At 42.8% G+C, this 25556-nt stretch overlaps 1 protein-coding gene across 4 annotated transcripts in view; it reads left to right on the top strand.

Moving 5' to 3' along the window:
• The window catches only part of RAD51B (RAD51 paralog B), a 678049-nt gene that overhangs the window by 630769 nt on the left and 21724 nt on the right, over nt 1-25556 (top strand). For 3 of the 4 annotated variants that reach the window (XR_004431542.1, XM_033187637.1, XM_033187638.1), the window contains one exon: nt 10474-10552. The exons of the other annotated variant lie outside the window; for it this stretch is intronic. Coding sequence is in view for 2 of the 3 variants with exons in the window: in XM_033187637.1 (XP_033043528.1) it covers nt 10474-10552 (79 nt within the window). In the remaining variant the exon portion in view is untranslated. The remainder of the gene's footprint in view (nt 1-10473; nt 10553-25556) is intronic. 4 annotated transcript variants of the gene reach the window in all.

Below are 25556 nucleotides of genomic sequence, written 5' to 3'. Positions count from 1 at the left end.
TCAGTAACAAAAAGAAAATCTGGAAATTCTCAATTGTGTGTGAATTTAAAAACACACAGACACACCCCTAAATAAGCAATAGGTCAAAGAATAAATCACAAGGGAAATTAGAAATGAATGAAAATGGAAACAAAAATGCAACATATCAAAGCTTATGTGGTATAAAGCAGTGGTTATAGGGAAATATACAGTTTAAATGCTTATGTTAAAAAATAATTTTATTACATGTCTATTATACCTAAATAAAGCTGATATTAATGTAGAAAGAATTGGTGGCCCATATTTTTGACTGTATAAATTTGCATACTACCATATATTTGTAGTCGATAAATTTTTTCTGATTGTGGTATAATTCAAGAAGAATTACTAACACTTTCAAACCACATGTAAGGTTCACTGAAAAAAAAACCAACATAGTTTTTAAGTTGTATTAATAAATATTAAGCTTATAGTTAATTATATGCATGCTAAAGCAGTTAGAGAAAAGTGTACTGATGTTTGCAATTTAGTTTGAAATGTAATAACAACCAGAACAAAAAATAAGATGGGTTGACAGATAGATATGTGATAAAAAAACAAGTGTAATAAAATTATTTTGGTTTTTGTTTCTGTTTTTTGAGACAGGGCCTTGGTCTGTAACCCAGGCTGGAGAGCTAATCATAGCTCATTACAACCTCAAATTCCTGGGTTCAAGTAATAAAATGTTAATGGTAGAACCAGTTGATATGTTTATGGGTATTCATTATAAAATTCTTTCACTTTTGTTGTATGTTTGAAAAGTTTCATAATAAAATGTTGGGGAAAAAACAGTAAATTCAAAATGTCATTCTGACCCTGAACTATTTACTATTCCATAATTTACTAAGTTAATATCCTACTCATCACAAAAAATTAATGTTTTCTTTAAGGAGCCCTAGCTGTTTTCTAGGCAATACTTTCTTATACTTTGGGAACCTGATGTGTTGTATTATTGGTAAACATTTTGAAAACGATCACCAGAGAGGTGTTATACAAGAGCATAATGATATTCTATGAGGAAATAGGATCTTATAACCTCAGGGTCAAGCTTCCTAAGAGACTCTTCCCAGAGTCTAGAATTATATTATTTATAGATTATATTATTGTATTGTATGTTATTATTTATATTTTTTAGGAATTCAGATCAGCTTACTTTATGTCCCCTAATTTCTGTAGAAAGAGTTGGGAAGTAGGCCACATGTAGACAAATTAATAAATTCATGCCTGCTCAAATACAGTTCATTTTTCCATCCTGCCATTTTCCAGCACTATATTACTTCTACAGATCTTGCTCTTCTATTTTGAGAAGGCAGTTTAGATGCCGCTAAACTCATTCTCTGCTCTCCCTGCATAATCCTGCAAAGCTGCTGGTGTTGAGGCTTCAGTGTTCCATGCAGAGTGATTTTCCAAGTGATGAAGCAGATTCTAATCAGTCTAAGATCCAAATACAGACTGGGAGTTGGACCTCTGCCACCTTTCCCTCCAGCTCTCGCAACACAATGGGGAATTCCTGTGAGGATCACTGGGTACACTTCAAGCTCCCCTGATCCTATGGCCTCATTCCAGCCACAGATCTTCCTGTCTGGAGCATTTCCGGCCCTTCTGTCCTTTGGCTTGGAGAGTTCAGCTCAACCTGGGAAGGGACAGAAGACTTTGGGGTTATCAAAAGCCTGTTGAATTATCTGATGCAAGACTAACGGGTTTGTTTGCCTCCCTGGCTCTCTTCCTGAGCTTCAAAGCAGCTGAGAAAACAACTTTTTTCTAAGTCTTGGACAAGGAGGAAAACCCTGGCATGAAGGATTTCTGTCGCAGACACTTGGCATAGCTAGAGGAAAGGTTTGTTTAACTTACCAATGGGTTTTATTAGCCTAGGACTCCAGTTGAAGTGAGATAATAGGGTCCCTGTAGAAGGACATTTCAGTCAGTGGACTTCCTCCCTAATTTCTCGACAGGACCCTTGCATAAAGATGAAAGCATCAGACACATTCAACAAGGAAATCCCCACTGAATTTATCAACGACCACATAATCTTGCTGATCATGAGGGAGACTGAGACAGGATTAAATAACTAGCAGGACAGGAAATTGTGGATGGATGCAAAGTCATATTTGGGAGCTATCTACTTTAATTGCTTCTTGCTGTACTTCTCTTTGCTGAACATATTACAGTCTCTGGGCCCCACATCTTCTAGCAGATAGTAGGGATAGAAAGAAAGCCAGTCCTACCACCTGCCCTTACAGGAAGAAACTCTTCTGCTTATACTTTTCCTCTGCCAGCTCATTCCACTCTTCCTTTCACCCCCCAACTAAAGTGAGATTTGGGGTTGGGATGGGAAAGGGAAGGAAATAGAAAAGAGGAAGAATTCATGACTGGTGTACAGAAAGCCTTCCTGGCACAGGAATTAGAGAAGAGAAAGTAGAAGAATCAGTGCCAGCTTACCCTCAGCCTCATGGCTGCCTATTCACGTCTGCTTTCCTGGGCCACAAAGGCAAAACTCACTTTTTCCTAAGGTTGGGGCTATATTACAGGAACTCATGTAAACTGCCAGGACCAGAACTCTATAAAAGCAGCCTCCAGGCCAGGCGCGGTGGCTCACACCTGTAATCCCAGCATTTTGGGAGGCTGAAGCGGGTGGATCACCTGAGGTCAGGAGTTCGAGACCAGCCTGGCCAACATGGTGAAATTCGGTCTCAACTAAAAATACAAAAAATTAGCTGGGTGTGGTGGCGGGCGCCTGTAATCCCAACTACTCAGGAGGCTGAGGCAGGAGAATCACCTGAACCTGGGAGCAGAGGTTGCAGTGAGCCAAGATCGTGCCACTGCACTCCAACCTGGGCAACAAGAGCAAGCCTCCATCTCAAAAAATGAAAAAATAAAGCAGCCTCCAGGACAGCCTGTGCCCAAGGTTCCTGATGTCTCTCTGCTGCCTGCCCCACACTGGCCTTCCTAGCCACCCATGGAGAAGGGCTGGACTGGGCTGTCTCAGATGAGGGCCACACCTATACTTTAAAAAGCGGGACCCAGACACTATCCCTAGAAGGTGTCGCCATCCTGGAGAAGGCCTGGGGTTACTATGCCCAGCACTTTCTGTTCTGTGGCTCCTTTTCCACTTTCTGAGCCTCTTGGAAGTGGGATCAGGCCAGGAAAAACATGTGATGCTATAGCAAGCTGAAACCAAAGACTTGACTTTGGGCCTGGCCAAGCCGAGAATCTTGGCAGTGATTGACTGGGAAGCTTGCTGTTTTCTATGGCATTTTCTGAGTCCCTTAACTTTGGGAAGAGGGAACCAGATAAGTCCTAAAAATGGGTATGAATCAGTTGAGCTTCTGTGGGTCATCAGTTTGTGCATTTATTCACTCATTCATTCTTGTATTTCATAATGAAGCTTCTTTTACGTGTATAGCACCACACTAGAGGTTTGTGGGACCAGAAGCAGCAGCAACAACGCGAATGGTCAAATAGATTATGTTAAACTGAGGTAACATTCACCATAAAACAGTAAAGAAAACGAATAATTAAAGAGTACAGATAAAGTGTGAAGGGATGAGAGAGAGAAGATTTTAGGCTGGAGAAATCGGCTGAAGCTTCTGGAAGAGGTGACATTTGTATTTGGACTTTCAGGGATGAAGGGCAGAAGGAAGATTGCCAGTGTGGAAGCTTGTGAACAGCTGAAGCAGCCCGCACGGATACCCTGTCCAGCCCCCTTCTTTGTCTTCAATCATGCAATATCCATGCAGGAAAAAAAAAAAAAGCCCTTCTTTGCTGTTATGTATCCTGCCTCATTTGATGTATTATCCCAGAAAAGTGGATTGAGTCGTATGTAGCAGATTGGGAGAAAGTGGATTGAGTTGTATGTAGCAGATTGGGAGCTGCCATTGTGGTGGTCAAAAGTACAGACCTGGTAGTACAGAACCAGGTAGCCTGGGTTGGAACCCAGCTTCAGCACTTATAAGCTACCTACCTTCGAGGATTATTGTGAAGATTAATGTCTGTTGGTTGTTGTTGTTCTCATCAGCATTATTACTGTAGGAACCCTGGAAGCCTCCCCTACCCACTCCAGTCCTATTGCACTTTCTATCGTTACAGACTGTTTCTCCTTTTTGAGAGTCTTATATTACAATGCAGACACACCTAAGAAGGCTAATGCAGGAAGGTTTACCAGCCCTCACTTTAGGGGTAGAGATAATTAGCTGACAGCTTAGTTACTGAGGGCAAAATAGAAACCTGTGGGGAGGGACATAACAGAAAGAGGAGAGAGTTTTCAGGGAGAAGCCCATGGGCCCCAGTGGCCAATTTTCCTTCCACGCTTTATTTAGAGTACACAGGCCTCTGAGTTTCCACTTGTCATTGGATTGAAACCTCCACACACCAGCATAGGGATGAAGTGAAGAACAGTGAGGAAGATGCCTGCCCGTCATTCTCGGAGCCCTCAGCTGAAAAGCACCATATTGGGCTCTGGAGAAGGGAACAGAGTGAGATTACAGAACATGCCCAGATCTGCTGAGTTCCACTGAGAATTCAAAGCTTGCCTCTAAAAAATAAACTGAGGGAGAAACAGGTAGCAGTATTTTAATAAGTGCAGATTTACAGAGTGTAAATTGAATCCGCCTGGCCCAGAGTGTGGTACTCAATAAATGTTTGTTGCTGGATGGATTGAATGCCCTAGAGTGAGGAGCACATAGTAGAATGTCACAGTGGAAAAAGCCCAAAGACTTCCCTGTATTGTCTGTCTTCTGCCACCAGAAGGTCAGCTCCATAAGATCAGGGACCTCTCTGTCTTGTTCCCTGCTCTATCCCCTGCACCTAGAACAGTGCCAAGCACAAAGAAAAGAGCCCAGTAAATATTTGTGGATTGAAAAAGTGCATGGATGGGTTGAGTGGATGGTACACATAACCAAAATTGTTTCCAGATGGTAGTGGGATTGGGGATCCAGCACCTAGTACATATTTGATATACCTTAAATGTTCCTCCAAAGACTTGGTGGATAGTGGGATCGATTAATCGAAACAGAGTCTCACTATGTTGCCCAGGCTGGTCTCAAACTCCTGACCTCAAGCAGTCCTCCTGCCTCAACCTCCCAAAGTGCTGAGATTACAGGCCTGACCCCTCCAGAGAATTTTAAAATATGGGGGATCACTTACCTTGCAAGGATAGGTAAAGAGAGGAGAAAGTGTATTTGCTCCAGTGCAGTTAAAGCTGAGCTGGTCTGATATGAAGGAAATATTCAAGAAGAAACAATTTGGCTATTTGTGGAAGATGGGATTAACTGCCCACATACCATATACCTACCACATGGAGCCCCAGGCTTTCTGAGCTACAGAATTTTTCAGCAGGGCCCTGTTGTTTTACTAAGTAGCTAGGCCTCCCTGCAGGGTATCATGTATTGAAGAAGATAGAATGATACTTGAAAACTGCCTAAGTCAGACAATGATTAGAACTCCCCAGATTTATAGAATGGCTGAACATCTGAACCAGCATAACCTAAATTATCTGCTGGGGGTTGTCTGCTTTAGAAGAGGATAGTTTATAGTTTGAACGGCAGAAGGGTCATGGGGCATTAATTTGGATCAAAAATAGGGAGGAATCTGTATGTATCCACAAAGATACATGGCAAGCATCACTTTTTTTCCTGAAATATATTGGGCTAGAAAGCTAATTTACACTTCCTGTCACTAGTATATAGTAAAACAGAATCTTCAGGTTAGAAAACTCAAAAGCAATGTGCATCTCATAGTCTATACTAGTATATAATACTAGCATATAATATTACAGAATCTTCAGGTTAGAAAACTCATAGTAAAAGCAATATGCATCTTCACTCCAGTCCTCTTACCATGATGTTTGCATTGAAGTGTTTGTGGTCATGGATTGCTTTGGACCTCCAACCACCTTCTTGTTTGTCATTTTTTCTTTTGGAATTTGGGCCCCAATCCAAACACATTGCATCAGGCATGGTTTGCTGGGTGAGGAGGAGAGCAGGGCTATCACCTCGCTTGTTCCACATACTGTATCTCCATTGATGTAACCTGAGAACATGCTAGATTTTTGAGAATTACATCTCACAGCTGACTAATATTGAACTATAATTAACCAACATTCCATTTTCTGAATGCTGAATTTCATTTTGCCTGTTCCATAATGAATCATTGGTGCTCTGTTCTCAAGGACAAGGCCTTTCATTTAGTTCAATAAAATTGCATTCCAATCAATGTGTAGGATTTGTTCCAATATTCTAACCAAATTGAGATTTGTTTTGATATCATGATTATCTAATCTAATATATGAACTCTTTCTCTTAATATTTCTCTAAATCTTCTGTTACCTTCCCATCAGTTCAGCATCTCATCAGTGGGTTTAGTTACATGATTCACAAGTCCAAATGTCACCTCTTCAGTGAGATCTCATGATACTCTATCCAAAATTGATGCCCCCACCTCCGATCCAATATACTTCCTATATTCTTTATCTGCTCTTTTCATCCGTTGCATGGATACTCATCTAACATAACATTTTTATTTATTTATTTTGTACTTCTTATATTTCTTTAGAATGTAAGCTCTATTAGAGGAGCAGTTTTTATAAGTTCTGTTCCATGCTGGATTTCGTATTTGTTGTATGGGTGTATTTGAATACATCAGCAATATCATTCAACTCAGTAAGACCAAGCTAGAATTCAGTACAATCTACTAGAGGTTGCTGCCCCTCACCAGGTTATAACTGACATTTTGGTCACTCATAAGTCCACTTAATGGTATTAACACCCAGCTCAACTTATCTTCACTTTATCCAGAAGGCTATTAAGAGAGTTTGTCACATTTTTTGCTGAAATCAGATATTTTGTGTTGGTGGTAGCCCTCTGATCTATCAATCTGGAAGTTCTTTTCCAAAGAAAGGAAATGGAATTCATCTGACATAACTTATCACTTCCTTTTTCTAACTGCACACAGATCATCCTTTTGATGACTCATTTTAAATCCTGCTCCAGAAGGACAGTGTATTAATCAGTGACCTGTCCAAACTCTTTGATTTCCGGCAGGGAGGTCCCTCCAGGTGTGAGATCCTTTTGGCTGGGGTTCAGGGCTTGTTCGTAGACTGGCTATTAGAAGGTGGAGTTAGCACCACAGAGTTGGAAGGCTTCGGCTTAGATGCCATTCTTGTGTCGCATTGGAATATTACATTCTTTTTTTGTGGGTCTCAGCTTCTGCAGTGCATAATATAAAAATGGTATTTTTTTTTAAATATAGCATGAGTCTTTATTTATTGCTATTTGCACCCTTTTGGTTTCATGTCTAGTTGCTACATACAGACAACAAAGATCTGAGATTTTTTATGTGTTTAGTTTATTTTTACTGCTGTTTGGATCTAAAGGATTTACATTTATCTTATCCATTTCCTTTTTTACCACTCTTCCTGACACAGCTATAGTTTAGGCCCTTATCATCTCATCACTGACTTATTGGCGTCACCTCCTAACTGGCCTCACATCTCCCATCTCTTGCTTCTCCATCTTAGACTTTCCAATCAGGCTAATTGCCTAGAACCTGGCTACTCAAAATGTGGTCTGTGAACCACAGCATCAGCATCTCTTGGGAGCCTGTTAGAAATGTAGACTCTTTCAGGCTCCACTCAAAACGTACAGAATCAGAATGTATAGGTCAACAGGACCCACAGGTGATGCAAACCCACATTAAAATCGAGAACCACTGTCTTTTCTTCTACCATGCCATTCCCCTTCTAAGGGGTATCCTTAAAATTCACATTGAACCAGGCCGGGCGCAATGGCTCATGCCTGTAATCCCAGCACTTTGGGAGGCCGAGGCAGGTGGATCACGAGGTCAGGAGATCGAGACCATCCTGGCTAACACGGTGAAATCCCGTCTCCACTAAAAACACAAAAAATCAGCTGGGTGTGGTGGTGGGCGCCTGTAGTCCCAGCTACTCGGGAGGCTGAGGCAGGAGAATGGTATAAACCTGGGAGGCAGAGCTTGCAGTGAGCCAAGATTGTGCCACTGCACTCCAGCATAGGCAACAGAGGTAGACTCCGTCTCAAAAAAATAAACAATAAAAAATAAAATAAATTCACATTGAACCATCTCCAAACTGTCTCAGGCAGAAAGGGATCCACCTTAATCTTCAAATGAGATATTTTTGACATGAAAGTATAAATGCCCACCTTTACTTTCTTCTCATTGGTTCTGAGAATGATTAACTTGTTTATCTAGATAACTTTAGAACATTTGTAAAAATTACTGCGATTCAACTGGAGACTTTCTTCTGGTAGAAGTCAACTGATATATTGTTGTTTGGTGAGTGAGGGTTAAGGGATCCATGTGTGATAGGTTAGTTGGAAATGTTCCTATTATTTATTATGAATTTATTTTGTGTTTGACACAGTGACAGGTATTTTGCATACTTAATTGAATCCTCATAATAATCCCACTTGGGAAGGTGTTTTTATCAACATCTTACATGCGAGGAAACTGAGACTTAACAAGTTTAGGTTGTCCAGAGTCACAGTTTTGGTTAGAGTTCAGGCTGCACTATAGTAACAAAGATAAAAATACAGTGGTTGAGACAAGTTGCTCTGCCCTGAGAGGACTGGTGACCCCGAGTGGGAGACACTGATGCTCTCTGAAGCCACCCAGCTTCCCTCTCTCATCCTGCCTTGTCATCCCCACAGTGTTGTCCACACCCGTTTGCTTGGATCTGGTTCCTGCCTTGGGAAGGGTGAAAGGGAAAGTGAAGAGCACACAGTTTTCTTATGAAAACATAATCCAGAAGTTCTACCTGTCATTTGTACTCACATTGTGCTAGTAAAGGCTTGGTCACATAGCCACACCTACTTGCAAAAGAAGCAGAGAAATGTGGAAACTTGGGAATTATTTAGTAAAGGGAAGAGGGGGAATGGCTGCTAGAGGAAAATTGTAGGCTCTGCCATAAGCTCCTAGCCGATGAGTGGAAGAGCTGGATTCCAAGCCCATGACTAAAACCTGTGATCTTTCCATCACATTTTTCCACCACTTCTCATACTTGACAGCAAATATTTGTTGAATTGAGATAGGCCAAGGTATTATATATAAGCCTTTTGATTATTTGAAATAGTTTCTTCTTTCTCTCTTGCCTCCCTGATTACCTACACGGTTCAGGGTTCAAACTGTCCCTGTTTCTGATAATGTTTTTTTAATTTGTAAAACAGGAAACTGATATTAATCTTTCTTCAGTAGAAATATTGTAATAAAATAATCCTCCAATTATTAGAAGTTCTGTAAAACCATATGAGATGTGATAATGGCTTAACAATACTGATCTTTTAGATGACCAGATAACCATCTCCTTTAAAATAAGTGTTGTCTTAGGAAAATGCCATTGCTGAAAACATTTTTTGATATTTTGCCTGGTATATCAGTTAACTCTTGCTGTGCTAATGCTTCATGACTCCACCACCAAAATCTCAGAGGCATGCAGCGATATTTAATTTGTGTATCTGTAGGTCTCCTGGGGGTCAGCTCTTTAGCCTGAGCCTTCCTGGCCAGCTCTGTTTCAGGTATCTATTGCCCTCCTTCTGAGATAGCAGACTAGCATGAACATACTTTTCTTTGACGATGGCACAAATGTTAAGAGAACAGCTAGAAATACTTGAGGCTTTTTGAGGCCTCAGCTGGGAACTGGCACAACCTGTGTCATGCCACCTGGCAAGTCATATGCCCAAACCCACAATCAAGGGCTGTGGGAAATGCCGTACACCTTAAGTGAGAGAAAATGTAGTCACATAGTAAAGGATTTGGTGAAGGACCAGAGCCAACAAAGAAACCTTCAATTGCTTTGCCTTTCTCAAGTTATTCTGAATATTTGCAGTGATAGTAAATCTTTTAAAGGTACCTTTGAATTTTTTTAGTAAAATGGCTAAGTTTATAAATAAAATTAGAGAATCAAGCTAGGTTTATTTTTAGGCAGAAAGGTAGCTATTTAAGCATGTGTTATAAAATAATGAGGCTTATTTCTAGAAGAATTGATTCAAGAATATGGCATTTGATGGCAGAATAGTTGGAATAAATGTACAGCCTTTTAAGGTGACCACTTTGAAAGGATAACACTCATTTAAATATTGGGTTATAAAATTTTTTTTTAATAAGGCTTGTTACTTATAATCCTATGTTACCACTTTGTCTCAAAGTGGGAAGGGGATGTTATAAAATAATGAGACTTATTTCCAGAAGAATTGATTCAGGCATTTGATGGTAGAATAGTTGGGATAAGTGTATAGCCTTTTAAGGTGACCACTTTGAAAGGGTAGCACTCATTTAAACATTGGGTTATAAAAAGGTTTTTTAAAAAAATAAGCCTTGTGACTTATAGTCCTATGTTACCACTTTGTCTCAAAGTGGGAAGGGGAGTGAATAGAGGCCCATCCCTGATCCTTTGACTAATCCTAGAAAAATGTGCTTTATGTGCAGATTCTTATTGCCAAGTCCCCTCTGGCTCCCTTCACCTCATTTGTCTATACCATCAAGGAGGAAGGCCTGGTTCTTCAAGGTAAGATCCTTGGATTAAGCCATTTCTTTCAGCTGATTATGCTTAGTGCTGCCCATTGCTAGTGGTAATTGCTGCTATGGTTCTGATAGAAACTAGCTCCAGACAGAATCAAAAGCCAAGATGCATTGGCCAGTGATATTTACCCTAATGAAAGCAAGAGATCGCCAGTTGTGGCAAGAATTTGACAAAGAAGATTGAGGTAGGGCTGAAGGAGACCTACAGAATTTCCTAACAAAATGAGACAATCAAAACATGAGGATCAAACCAAGAAAGCTTGAAATTGCTACCACCCCATTCCTCTTTGCAGATCCTATGGCATGATGTGGGCAATTATTCTGACACCAGTGGGGAGGTGAGGAGCCAGTACTGCCCCAGAGCCCTCTTGCTTAACAAGCTGAAGAACCGTCTGGGTTGGCAGCCTCTGGGGCACAATGGCATGACTCCATGAGCCCTACTTCCCTGACTCCTTCTGGTTATCCTGTTTCCTTTTCCTGTCCTGTCCTGACATGGTCTTCCCGCTGGGGACCAGACCTTTAGGACCTGCACCTTGTGACATGAGCCCGGGACTTAGAAGGAGCTAAGTTCTTGCTTAGGGTAGAGCACCCTGAGGCCATGTCCTGGAACTCACTGATCTACAGCGGCGGTTCATTTCTAGATGCTAGATACGCCAGTGGTTAGGAAAGGCACCGGATTGCAGGTCTTTCCAGAAAATAATTAACATAAAGGGGTAAATTCAAGCACTGTTAGAAGAGTCAGCCCACAAGATCAGATGTCCAAAACTGCTTTGTGGATGAGGAAGGATCCACACAGAAGTGCTCAGGATACACATCTGTCCCCCACTGTCGGGCAGGAGACCCCACCCACAGAGATGCTTAGGTGAATATCTGGCCTCACCCTAGCGGAGCATATTGTCACTGCTGTCCATGGGAGAAGGCCTGCCCTGAAGGATTTATAAGTTAAGTATTTTTCCCAGGTTTGTGAAACAGGGCAGTCCCTGTAATTTCCCCATGGAGACACATTGCATTGCAAAGACCTAGCAAGGATTATGTGGGGCAGGCTGGGGAGTTCATGCTTCTAACCAAGGAACAGGCTGCAGCCTTCCCTTTCCTTCCCCTTCTAAAATGTCTGCTTCTTAATGGACTCACAAAGCAGCATGTTTGTTTGGTGCAGCTGAGCTCCACAGCGGGGACTCTCAGGTCTACGAAATTTGGGGTGAGAACTACAACCTTTGGCTCTTAGCCTTTGACTTATGCTATCCAAGTTCCTTGGTAAATATTTTTTTTTTACAATTGCAAATAGTGTTTTCTGACAAAAGAGCAGAGATTTTAAGACCAGATTAAGCAAAGCAAACAGCAGGCCTCTTTGTTACATACTCTCTAAGGGTGTATAACTAATAAGCAATCAGAAAGCTGGACTTTTATTTACCCAGTACACAGGGTGGCATTCAGCTCTTCATTTTTAGAGGCTTTCTTAAAAGATTAGAAATATAGTACGTAGCAAATTTAGATGAAGATTTCAATAAATTCTATGGAACACTTAGATGAAGATTTCAAGAAATTCTATGGAATTATCTGAGGATAAGTTCAGATAATTTCAGGAGGAAAAGAGTTTGTTCTGCTCAGATGACCTGTATGAAGAGCCTTGATGTGATACATGTACCCTGATCACTAGGCATTTTGTTAAATAGCATCTCTAAGCCTGGTCAAATTTGGATAACTTTTGGGATAATATTTGTGAGAACAAGAGCCACTGAGTTGCCTCTCTAATGCTCATTGCTAAGATCATGATTTTAAGAGGGAAGAGAAAGTTATTTAGAGAAAGTAGAGCCTGGAAATACAATGAATTGGTAGAGGTTAAAAAAAAACTGGCCGGGCGCGGTGGCTCAAGCCTGTAATCCCAGCACTTTGGGAGGCCGAGACGGGCGGATCACGAGGTCAGGAGATCGAGACCGTCCTGGCTAATACGGTGAAACCCCGTCTCTACTAAAAATACAAAAGCTAGCCGGGCGAGGTGGCGGGCGCCTGTAGTCCCAGCTACTCGGGAGGCTGAGGCAGGAGAATGGCGGAAACCCGGGAGGCGGAGCTTGCAGTGAGCTGAGATCCGGCCACTGCACTCCAACCTGGGCGACAGAGCGAGACTCCGCCTAAAAAAAAAAAAAAAAAAAAAAAAAAAAAAACTGCAAGGAATGACTTTTCGAAAAAGTTGGAAAACAGGGGAGAAAGTGGATCACTAAAGGAGGCTGACCTGGAGCTGTGTCTAGGAAAGATAAAAATTCAGGAAAATGTCTTATGATTCAAGAACAACAACCAATAAGTAAAATGCTTGGTTGGGAGACCTTAGAACCTCACCTGGTTGCTTTCTAAGTTGTTTTCTCTATCCCACTCCCCCAAGCTACACATCCCTCTCTGAGGTTTCCCAGAAGCAGTGGAACACCTCTGCTTTTACCAGCAATGCCCCTGAAAACAAACCTCTTGACACACCCCGCCTTCTTGCTGTGTGCTCCCAAAGACTTTGGGAAAACAAAAAATGCAGGTCCCTCCTTTATTAGAAAGAACCTTTGGATTTTGCATTCAGCTTTGTTATGATCTTGAGAAAATATCTGGGCCTTGATTTCGTCAGCTGGAAAATGAAAACATTAACCTTGATTCAAGGCTTTGAAAACTATCGCAACCCATTGGTGGGTCATGAAGTGAAACTGATGAATCACAACCGGCATTTGAAAACCGATAGAGAAGACAGAAGAAAGAGAGAAAAAAAATACCAGATTATATCACACATATTGTATCATTTCATAAAATATTTCTTGTGTGAGTGTGTGTTTGTGAATGTGCGCACACTATGGGTTTCTGTGGGGGCCGCAGCATAAAACGTTTTTCTTACATGGATTGTTGTAACCAGCCTGCAGCATCTCCAACAGCCTTGTCCTATCAGCTTTGTCCGATCCTCCTAGGCAAGGATGTACTCATCATTCCCTTAGCTCAGCCCAGTTGTACCCTTGAGATCTCCACATACTGCATCATCAAAGCTAATTTTTCCCCCTTCTTACCAGATGACTGAACTAAAAGACACCTGCACGATTCCCCAGGTTTAAAGCAAAGAAACCCTTGGTTCCTGGGTGGAAAACCTGGAAAGTTACCATCCGTTAAGGCCAAGTAGCTTTCCTTCCATGAGGAGTTGCACCGGCAGGTGCGCCCCGAGTTGGTGTGGAGGTTGGCACCTGGAGCTGCGGGTGGGATATGCAGCCTATGTCCAGGGACTTAGAGACAGACAGGGCAACTCCTGTGCTGCCAACTAGAAGGGAGACCGCCAGCCACTGTGGCTGACATTCAGTCTTCAATAGAGCCGCCTGGATGGTGGAAACAAGCCCACCACACCGGCTACCTGTGGGGGTAGGGAATGATCCCTGGGTGCCTTTTATCCCTTAGCGAGCCCCAAGATGCCTACTGGCCTGCTAGCCAGGAGATTTTATAATACCTGAAGAACTCCTGAGTGCTCAAGCAGAGGGAGGGAATAAAAGGTGACGGCAGAATTCGATTTACCAGCTCCACAGGCCATTTCCCTCACCGGTTCTCAAGGATTAGGATGCTGAGAACAGTCAGCAACTGGGGGCCTTCTACCCTTTCCTCCCCTTTGTTCACTGGGATGGGAAGGACAATAAAGCGGCAGGCTGGAGAGACTGAGGGGCTGGTTAGAGATTTCTCAGGCTGCTTTTTGAAACACTTGAAGGAGCCGGTCCATGCTATTGTTGTAGTAAAATAGAAAGCGGAACTATTCTCTTTTTGCAAAAAGAAGAAGAAGAAGAAAAAGAAAGAAAGAAAAAGTAAATGAAAGAACCCCCCTCCTCCCAGCATCTTCAGGAGGCCTCAACTCAGGCCATTAACATGGTAATACCATCCTGTTTGCATCTTCTTTGTCCAGTGTTTGTCTGGGATCCTGGCCTCTGGATGCTGGGCCCTGGATGCTGGAAATACTTAGGCCCCAAAGGAGAGGGAGCTCACAGCCACCAGTTTCCTGAGGGTTTGGACTCCGAGAGGGGGCTAGATCCCAGGCAGAGAGTTGAGCCTCTCTGTGCAATGAAGTGGGAAAGGCAGAGGTAGGAGGGGATCTCATGAATCCATTTTTCCTTTGGTCCCCAGAGTTCACCATGCAAGTCTCCGTGCCTGCCAAGTGAAAAAGCTTAGCTGTTTGGCTAGCCTCTTAGAGTGATGCTCAGGTGTGCTGGGGCCTAGTGGAGAGGGAAGAGCAGGAGTTGGTTCTGGGAATCAGCTTTAATGGTGTGTGCCCACAGAAGCACCTGGCAGCAGAAAGGAAAGGGAGTTTACAGTGAACTCCAGGTTGATGCACATCTCCTCTGGTCATGTCCTTTGTTCCCTTGGCAAGCCTCAAATGTTGTGCCACCCAGAACACAGCTAGGACTCGAGGCCAGGAATAAAGATTCTGTCATTGAAAGCAGCTGGGCTGTGTCGCTGGCACTGCAGGAGGCCTAGAGGAAAACCCAGGTCCCAGCTCTCTGGGAGCCCTCCTAGTTTTCAGGGGCTCATAGGCACAAACACCTGCAGACTTGGTGAAACAGAACCTAAGGAAGGGGAGGCCCAGGGGAATGAAGGGTTGATCTAGCACAGCCTCCCCTTTACTCCTTTCCACAGGGATCTGGGTAGGATTTGTGAAAGAAAAGCCAGGTTGTTTGGAACAGGACAGAAGATAGTGGCTTAGTTCCCCAGTAAGACAGAAGCGTGTTTTTTATACCATTTTTGCAAAATCGAAGTCAGGTATGACAGGTTGAATTTGGATCCTGACGCTGTTGTCTATCAGTGTAGGTTTAAATGAGCAGCATAAACTGTGGAGTGGGAGCTGGGGAGACCAGGGCACCGTGAGACAGGTCCAGAGAAAGTGCTGGAAATGAAATTAGTTTCCCATATCTCCAACCACTTGGCATAGGGTGGCAGAAGAAAACAGAAAACAAAGCAACAGTGATCCTTTTTAGAGCTGAAAAGCTATGTGCCTCATCTTTCTTGGTTTGCTTTTGCAATCAAGAACGGTTTGATCACCTTTTGAAACGTATCAGGAAAGGCATTAATCTCTTCTGTTTGTTCCCTTGTCACAAACTTGCGTTAAGTTTTCCCACCCCGTTTTTTCAGTCACTGAGCCAACTGGATGATTTATTGAAAAAAATTTCCCCCCAAATACCACCACCTGAGTTCATCCGATTTCAGTTTGAATCAGTAACCTATCAAAATGTTTTATGCTGCTGGACTCAAAGTGACCCAGAAGATTCTCAATTTATTTCCATCCAGGTACAGAGGTGTCTGCATGGTAAATACCACCTCCGCACCTGGCACAGCCTGGCATTCTTGTGGGAGCCTGGGCAAAGAGCCCTGGAACTCAATGGAGCAAAGAGAGTGAACTCCTCTCCCAGAGGTCATGGAGAAGAAGTCAGAGCAGACCTGTCACATTGTCCCCAGTCTGCCAGGTGCCACTGCAGCCTCAGAAAGTTTGTCTAGGCCAAGGTGCTGACCTTTGCTGCTTCTGCCTGCCTGTTAGTGTGGGACCTCCCAGGGAGATGAGAAAGGAGAGGAAGGACTCCTATCTGCTCAGTTCTCTTCTCCCCTGTCCACATTCACTTTACATCCCCTCCCTCCGTGACATCTTCTCATACAGGCTGTCTGCTTTGTTTACTTTTTGTTTTCTCTGGCAGTTAGCCTTGAAGAGAGATTTTACAATATTTGGAAATATTTTATAATATATGAAAAAATATTTTAAATACAGAACAGTACAGAAAATCATAAAAGAAAACAGGTGAATCTAACACCCCAAATAAATACTAAAATTTTGTCCCATTTGTTTCAGATTTTTTTTTTTTAATTACAGGAATGAAACTTGACAAACTTTAGGACTCCTTTGTACCTATTCCTGGTCCATTCCCTCCTTATCCCACATTCCTCCACAAAAGTGAAAACTCTCCAGAGTTTGGTCTACATCTTTCCTCTCCACTCTTAAAAACGTTTCTACATATATGTGAATCCACACATAGTATAACGATTAATTTTGAGTGCATTCTGAAATTTGCATAAACGGTTTATTGTACAGGATTTCTTTTTTTTTTTTTTTTTTTTTTTTTTTTGAGGCGGAGACTCACTCTGTCGCCCGGACTGGAGTGCAGTGGCCTGATCTCAGCTCACTGCAAGCTCCGCCTCCCGGGTTTACGCCATTCTCCTGCCTCAGCCTCCCGAGTAGCTGGGACTACAGGCGCCCGCCACCTCGCCCGGCTAGTTTTTGTATTTTTAGTAGAGACGGGGTTTCACCGTGTTAGCCAGGATGGTCTCGATCTCCTGACCTCGTGATCCGCCCGTCTCGGCCTCCCAAAGTGCTGGGATTACAGGCTTGAGCCACCGCGCCCGGCCTGTTGTACAGGATTTCACAACTTGCTTTTGTTGCTTAACATTGTTTTTGTTATATAGCCATGTGATACACAGGTCACATGATACACAGGCCATGTGATACACAGGTCCTGCTCTTTCACCTTAGATATCCACATCTATTCAGTGTATGAATATACCACATGTTACCCACTCCCCTACTTATGGACATTTTGATTATTCTTAACAGTTTTATTACGTGTTTCTTGATATTTAGCTATGAGGGTTTCACTAGGTATATATAAAAAACGGAATGGCTGGTCAGAGTGTCTGCACGTTTTCATTTTTACTATATTTTCCCAAATTGCTCTCCAAAGACTTTTACCAGCGTACACTCGTTCTGGAGATAGTGGACCAATTTCTCTGCAGCCTCGTATAATCATAAGTTTGTTGTCATCTTTCCACAGGCAGTCTTCTCATACCTTCTTTAGGGATGTGCTGCACTCTCGCTTCAGTGACAGAGCAAAACCCCATCTCTCTCTCTTAAAAAAAAGTCTTCATTTCCCTAAAGTTAACTATGGAATACTTCCCAGAAAGTGAGCTTTTAATCTCATCCATCACCCTGGTTCTCACTTGAGGGAACTGAGTTCCAGAAAGGTAAAGTAATGTTCACTGCCTCAAAATTGGGTTTGTAGCCCTTTCTAAGCCCTCAGCCTGGGCTCCTAAGATTTTAGAAAATTGGAAGTGGGTTTGGGCTCTCTCATCTTCCATCATGGCAGCCCCTGTGGCAACTTATCTCTCAGGCTTCATGAGCCTCTGTTGAGATACTTTCAGGCCTGTCTTGAAATTTGAATCTGGAAATTCTAAGCTAAAAGGGATTGGTCATACTGATATAACAATCCTTCAACAAAGTCCCTGAGTGCAGTTCAATTATAAGTTTGGCCAGATGTAACTATAACCTAAACTAACAGTGGTATACATGATAGAGATGTACTACTTCCTCATGTCGTGCTGAGGAGAAATGCAGTCCAGAGCTGGCATGGCAGCTCAGCTCTACATGTCTATCCAAGAGTCCAGACCATTGGCTTTTTGCTCTGTCACACCTAGGATGTTGCCATTACATGGTCCAGAATGGTTCAGCATCATGCCCTCCATCCCAGTAGCAGGATGTGCATGAGATAGAGAACGATGGTGGGAGGGAAAGCATCCCCCTTCCCTTGGGACATTAATCAGAAGTTATACACATTATTTCTGTTTATATGATGTTGGCCAGTCTATAAATATATGATCAGAAAGGCTAAAAATGTAGCCATTAATCTGGGTGGCCATATACCCAGCTAAATTTTGGGAGTTCTGTTATCATGAGAAAAGAAAAGAAAATGAATATTCGGTGACACAGCCCTTTCTGAGGAGCCCAGTTGCAGAGATTAGGTGCAATAGTACAGACTTAAGGGCTGGGCTTGTTGCATAATAGAGTTATACTCTTAAAATGCAGCATAAATATTGTATGTATTAAAAAGTGCCATCAGGACCTGCTTTGGTTCCAGACTCTAAAGTAGAAGAGAAAGAGGATGACTTCACCAAGGGTCAGCACCCAAAAATCTTGTTCTGCCCACCCAAAACAGAATCTCCTCCAGGAAGGAATTTTGGTATGTGTTTTGCTTTTATGCAGTATGCAAGAAAGAAACTTCAGTGAGAGCTACTATTGCTTATAGCACAAGGCAGGGCATGAACTTGGATCCAAACTCATAGACCAAACACTTTTTTTTTTCCAAAATGTTTTTTCCTGTCTCTACTTTTTAAAAAAATATGAAACAAAATGTCAGTTGGAATAACATTATAGAGAAAAATTTTATTCCAAGGCCTGGACTATAGTGAGACTGGATTTACATTCCTCTTTTAGAACCTGGAAGCCACTTGGCTATCTTTGCAGAGTTAATAATTTGCATTTACAAAAATGGCCAGGTAAGAGTACCAAAATATGTTAAATCAATTCACGTTGTTGATTTTCTTTGAAAGTCTCTTCCAAAGAACTTCATGTTCTTTCTGGAATATGATTTAAGCTGCATTTCAGTGAGTTCAGTTCAGCAAATATTTGTTGAGCATCTATTGTTCACAAAGCATGGTGCTCAGGGGTCAAGGAATATACGGCTGAAAAAAAAAAAAAAAAGGTCCCTTCCTTTTAGTAGCCCAGAATCTAGTTAGGAGAGATGTAGTTAAATAAGTTTAATCAAAAGCAAACTGTGATACCTATTACCAAGGTTCAAACAGTGGAATATAGAAGGATAAAGGAGGTAGACTCATTCCAACTAGGATGACTGAGGAAGGTTCCTGATAGTACGTGGGACTTGGACTGGACTTCAGCTTGTGAATGCTGACAAAAACCACATTCCATTGTCTCTTGACAGAAGCCAATTTCTTTTGCTATTTGAGGATAGATTCAGGGACACTGGGGAATGCTGATTAGTTCCATCACTAATGCTGATCAGTGGTGAATGTTGAATCATGCTGACTAATGTGTTCTAAATGGATTGACTCAACAATAAAGGGAACGTTGAGAGTCAAGAGTTCAGATCCCGAATTTCACCGATGAAGTGTAAATCACTTCGCCACTTAGTACTTAATTTTTTTGTCAATTAAAATGTGTTCGTGGGTGAGAATCCAATAAGTCATCTTGACCCATGAGGGCTTCAGAAACTTCAAGGATAACAGACAGCTTAACAGTGACTACCAGGACAGGCTTATGCAACCTTGGGTTATTCATAGTGCACACAGAGTCAGAACACCCATCACATGCCCCTCGCCAGCCATGCGAAACTTCTGTTTCCTCACACATGAGAACTGACAAACAGTGCACTGAACTCACAAAACCCGACAAATAGAGGAGCTTTTGAAAAATCTTCCTATCTACCTACTGGGGTGTCTGTGTCTTTCTACAACAAATGTCGCCACAGAACTAAGGGCTTGCATTGCAGACACAGCTCTTTCTCTTTTGACATCTCCCCAGCTAGACTGCTTGAGAACCTGGCCTTCCATGTCCAGATGTTTACTGAATTCTGAAGGCCCCCCAAAGAGCCCAAGTTCTTTTGTTGCTCTCCAAATCATTTCCCACAGAGACTGACCAATGTCCTGAAGGAGCCCTTCAATAGGGAGGATAAATGAAGGCAGATGAAGACATGACCCCCTGAGGCTTACCCACATCCACTCAAACAAAGGGTCTGAGGCACAACCTTGTAAGGAGTGTTTTGGTCAGCAGCGTCCCTATGCGAGGCCAAGTCTCCCCTACAGGGCTGCTTTCAATGGCTACCATCATAGTGGAAGTATTGGGCATTTGTTAAGGGCTGTGGTGTGTTAGGTGTAGCACAAAACATCTAAATCATGCTCCCCTGCCTTTGTGAGGGCTTCCTGGCTACAGATGGCAGCTGGCTTTCTCAGGGGAAACTTGGGGGTCATAGAGAAAGCTGAAGAGGGGTGCTTGCTTCTGTGGATGACCTCTTCCCGCCCAGCGCAGCGACACTCCCCTTTTGTCTATAGCTATCCTTAGTCAAGCCAGTGCTGCAGGACCCTAACCCACACTTCTGCTGTGTTTCTGGGTCTCCGGTTTGTGAGGCCAGTGGCTCTGTGGGTAATAGGTATGGAAAAGGACCGCTGTTGGAGGAAAGTTCCAATTAGGTTGCTGGTGGGAAGTTAGTGCATTTCATAACTTTTTTTTTTTTTTCAAACTTACTTTCTCTCTTTTTTTTTTTTTTTTTTTTTCCTTTAGGCCAACAGAGGCCATAGGGATACTGTGACTTTTGTCTAGAGTTGATGGGGGTGTGATTTGTGAAATAAAACAGGACCGTACTGCTTGGAAGAAGGAAACGGAAGCTGACATAATGGGGATTAATTAGTTGATTGCTGTTGAGATGGTAACAGATTTGCTCCTAAACCATTGAGCTAGCGATTTCAGACCTAGCAGGGAAGGTGAAGATGAAGAAACCTTTGTTCAGGTCTCTAGATGTGTAGGGCTGAGGGCTTTGCCGCCATGGGATGTCAACAGCCATAATAATAATTTGCACTTATATAGCACCTTTCAACCAGGCACCTCAAAGCGATTTAACCACATTAATTAATTAAAGCCCACAATCCCCCTGGGGAGAGGAGGAGGATGACTAACAAGATTTGTAATTACAGGAGCGAACATTTCCGAATAAAGTATTGTCTACCAAATAAAAAGAGTAGGTGTAAAGGAATTGGGGTCTCCAAATAGTAACCAATTCAGAAATGAAATCATGGAATGATGTGGGAGGTTGGGGGCGGGCATGGGCACGGGGGTCGACTCTGTGTCAGAGGGAGGTCGATGGGCTCAGAATTCACTGACAGGTTCAGATCCAGCCGAGAAGTGGAGCATGTATGGTATTAGTGGCATTTGAAGGTCATTAGTGGCATAACTATTGTAGTGTAAATTCAAGTTTCATTGGTATATTGTGTATAGCCCTGCAGAACAAAGAGTGAGACTCATGCAGTATTTAATAAAGGATGAAATGATTTCTTTAGATTTAAAGCCCAAAGCTGGGCCAGTCAATTAGCAAATAAATCAATTGGTGACCCGTAGAATAATTTAGTCGTTTCCAGTAGAACACCCAGCCTACACGTTCCTACTGCCATGAGGCTCTGATTGAAGCATCAGGCTGGGTTCAGGGCAAGGTCTGGGGCCTTTAGCCCCTTCAAAGCCAGGCATTAAATCTTTCCAGCCTTTGGCCTTGCTTACCCAGGTTGTTATTGACCTCAAGCTATCCTCTGTAGAATCATGTTGTACCTGCTCCTCTATCAGAGATTTTTAGTGCATTGAGGGCTAGAATCAAGTCTCCTCCTATTTCATGTCTCCTATGAGTGCCCAACAGAGTTCTGTGCACCAAGTAGGTACAGATTGATGAAGAATGATGAAGAATGACTGAGTCCTTTAAGCACTCAGGATTTGTTGAGCGCATACCAAGTATCCAGGTAAAGCCTGAAAACAAAGCTCAATGTGTGCCTGCCCTCCAAAAATGTACTCCAAGGAATGGGAAAAGATTTACAAACAATATTATTAACTATAATATAAAGCAGAATCACATCCAAGCCCAGGGCAGCAAGGGCAATAGGAAGAGCATCTTATTCAGCTGGAGTGAATCAGGGAAGGTATTGGTGTGCTGAGCATCGGAAGGCAAGAAGGATTTGGGTAGGCCTGGAAGAGGCAGAGCAGGCAGATGTCCCAGGCTGTGACCATGTGCCTCCCTCTGAGCGAGGTACATTTTGAGAACTTGGGATGTTCAATAGAATGTTGGTGAAAACCAAGGTGAGTTTTCGCATTTAATCAGGAAACGTACATTTCCTATGGATTCTTATGACATGAATTGGTTAATTTCAAACATCAAGGGATTATTTGAGAAGTTGGAGGTGGGGTTCAGGATACACGACTCCAAAATCCGGCACCGTGGCCTTCAAAAAATAGCAGAAGCAGGAAGGCCATTTTCACCTTCCCCTCGCCCCTCCTCTCCTGAAGCAGGTTGTAAAATGTTCATTCCTAAAGTGTTCACTCTCTACCAAAGGAAAGGAATATCCTTATCTCTGAAGACACGGGGACAGAGAATAATCTGAACAAACAGGCCTTGCTAAATTTCCCCCAGTTTATTCCCATTAGATCATACTCTTTAGTCCTCCAGTCATACTTCTGCATGACTATCTACTCTTCATCAAACTTAAGCATAAAAATACACAGATTTCCCTGGTTTGGGGGTGGTTTTTTTTGTGTTGTTTTGTTTTTTGTTTTTGTTTGTTTGTTTTCCAGAGTCTCACTCTGTCTCCCAGTCTGGAGTACAGTGGTGCGATCACAGCTTACTGCAGCCTCAACCTCCCAGGCTCAAGCGATACTCCAACCTTAGCCTCCCAAGTAGCTGGGACCACAGATGGGCGGCATCACCACACCTGGCTAATTTTTTATTTTTTATAGAGACAGGGTGTCTACTGTGTTGCCCAGGCTGATCTTGAACTCCTGGGCTTAAGTGATCCTCCAGGCTCAAGCCACCTTCCCAGCTCAGCCTCCCAAAGTGCTGGGATTACAGGCATGAGCCACCATGCCCATCCAGGTCTTCATTTCTAAAGGTTCTCATATCACATAAAACTTACATTAAATAAATCTTTATGCTTTTCTCTTGTAAATCTTGTTGTTGTTGTTGTTGTTGTTGTTGTTGTTTGAGATGGAGTCTCACTCTGTCGCCCAGGTTAGAGTGCAGTGGCGCAATCTTGGCCTACTGTAACCTCTGCCTCCCAGGTTCAAGCAATTCTCCTGCCTCAGCCTCCCATGTAGCCAGGATTACAGGCATGTGCCACCATGCGCAGCGAACTTTTGTACTTTTTTTAGTAGAGATGGAGTTTCACCATGTTGGCCAGGCTGATCTCGAACTCCTGTCCTCAGGAGATCTGCCCGCTTGGCCTCCCAAAGTGCTGGGATTACAGGTGTGAGCCCGGCCTTCTCTTGTAAATCTGTCTTTTGTCATGGGGGCCTTGGCCATGAACCTTGCAATGGGTAAGGAAAAGATACTACTTTTTCTCCTGTGCAGTTTCCGGTGCCCAATATGGGGTGACTGAGATACCCCACTCATTTTGGATCTTGCAAATGAGATTCTGGGGCAACTGACAAAAAGCTGGAAAAGAAAGAATTCTTATCAAACTCAGCTCTCCCAGATCTCTGTCTGTAGTGCTTGGTCAAGAGAGAAAAATTTCTCCTTATCCCTTCCTTCCCAAATTCAGATTAGCAGGAGATAAAAAACAAAACAAAACATGTCTATATTGTGACTCTCTGGCTAAATCTGCCTTTAAGATACTCATTTGATATTGATCCTTTCCCTCCCAGGGACTGCTGTCTCTTTCCTTGTTTGTCTCAATTTCTGTCCTGATAACTTGGTTTGATTTTCTCCCTGTTGGGGCATACAAGCTGTCTTGAGTTCCCCAACCAACTTCAGGGGAGGGAACTCAAGAATATGGCTGGACAGAAATGTGGGTTGCACCCTGTTTCCGGCTATCCTGCCAAATATTGCCAGCTCTTGGGGAGTTTGTTTGTATCTTTCTTTTGACTCTCTTTGGGAGTGGTTCTGGATTTGGGAGGGCTGCATTCTCTTTTAAGAACCCCTTCTTAATCCATGGTGAAGTCATAAAAGGTTCTTTGGTTTTGGTTGAGTCACTTAGTAGGTACTTTCAGTTTAAAAGAAGAGAAAAGTAAATGTGTATGTTTTTCTCTTGTTAACCTGTGTTTTGTTATAGTGCTCTCAGCCACGAGCCTTGAGATGGGTGAGGAAAATATATTACTTTTCCTCCCTTACATTGAGCAAGATGCTGTATGTTCTCTGCAACTCCTAATTTGTTCTCTCTTCACTTCCATTGTCTGCCAAGAAAAAAAAAAGCTAAACTATTCACACATTAAAATGGATCACTCACAAGTGTCTGAAAAAAAGCAAGAGGAAGACATATCCTAATCCCAAATGTCAAAAATTAAGTGGCTCCTCCTTGAAACTACCTTTTTGACCCTAAGAAACACTAAGAGAGTGCCCTATATCCAGTGCTTGACAAATCAATACAGTACTCTCCTGCCCAAAGCCCTGCAGGCCTTCACCACAAACCATGCTGCAGGGACAGGACCTAAGCATTGCCTCTGATACAGAGCACTTGCTGTGTGTCTGACACACACTTTACATACACAACCTTCTCTGATGCTTCTAGGACTCTTACAAGGTAGAATTTTGTATTATTCCTTCTCTACAGATGAGGAACTGAAGCAAGAGAGGTTCAGTCTGTCACTGGAAAGGATGAAATGTGGATTTGAACTCAGGCAGTTCTACTCTCTTTTCTCTCTCATCCGTTGCCCATGTAATATTTCTGTTCACAACTCTTATTCATCCTCAGTTCACCGAAGTACTCAGCACAATACTACACACACAATAATAAAGAACTCGTGAATATTTTCTAAATAAAAGAATCACCAGGGACCGGGCGCGGTGGCTCAAGCCTGTAATCCCAGCACTTTGGGAGGCCGAGGCGGGTGGATCACGAGGTCAGGAGATCGAGACCATCCTGGCTAACACGGTGAAACCCCGTCTCTACTAAAAAAATACAAAAAACTAGCCGGGCGCGGTGGCGGGCGCCTGTAGTCCCAGCTACTCCGGAGGCTGAGGCAGGAGAATGGCGTGAACCCGGGAGGCGGAGCTTGCAGTGAGCTGAGATCCGGCCACTGCACTCCAGCCTGGGCGACAGAGTGAGACTCCGTCTCAAAAAAAAAAAAAAAAAAAAAAAAAAAAAAAAAAAAAGAATCACCAGGAACAATGCTAGTAGTTTGATCTTTTACTCTGGGCAGTGATGCTCAGAATATAGCAGAGGCTCCATCACTGCCTTCTCCTGTCATTTTTAATGATCAGAAGACATGCACAGGAAAGTTGCCCCAGGAAATGTTCACAAGAAAGGACACAGGTAGCATTCTTCCCCACAGGCTGATAATCTGCCAAGCTGGTACCACCCATGAGATGCAAGTGTTGCATCTTGTATCATTAATTGCTTTTACTGAAAGTAAAAGTAATGATGCAATTCAGAGATATTTTAGGGGTGTGTGTGTGTGTATCAAAGTTCAACTTTGTCTC

The sequence above is a fragment of the Trachypithecus francoisi genome, unplaced genomic scaffold (assembly GCF_009764315.1).
Source record: "Trachypithecus francoisi isolate TF-2019V2 unplaced genomic scaffold, Tfra_2.0 Lachesis_group3, whole genome shotgun sequence".
Classification (NCBI taxonomy): domain Eukaryota; kingdom Metazoa; phylum Chordata; class Mammalia; order Primates; family Cercopithecidae; genus Trachypithecus; species Trachypithecus francoisi.
This window is presented reverse-complemented; position numbering and strand designations above follow the sequence as displayed.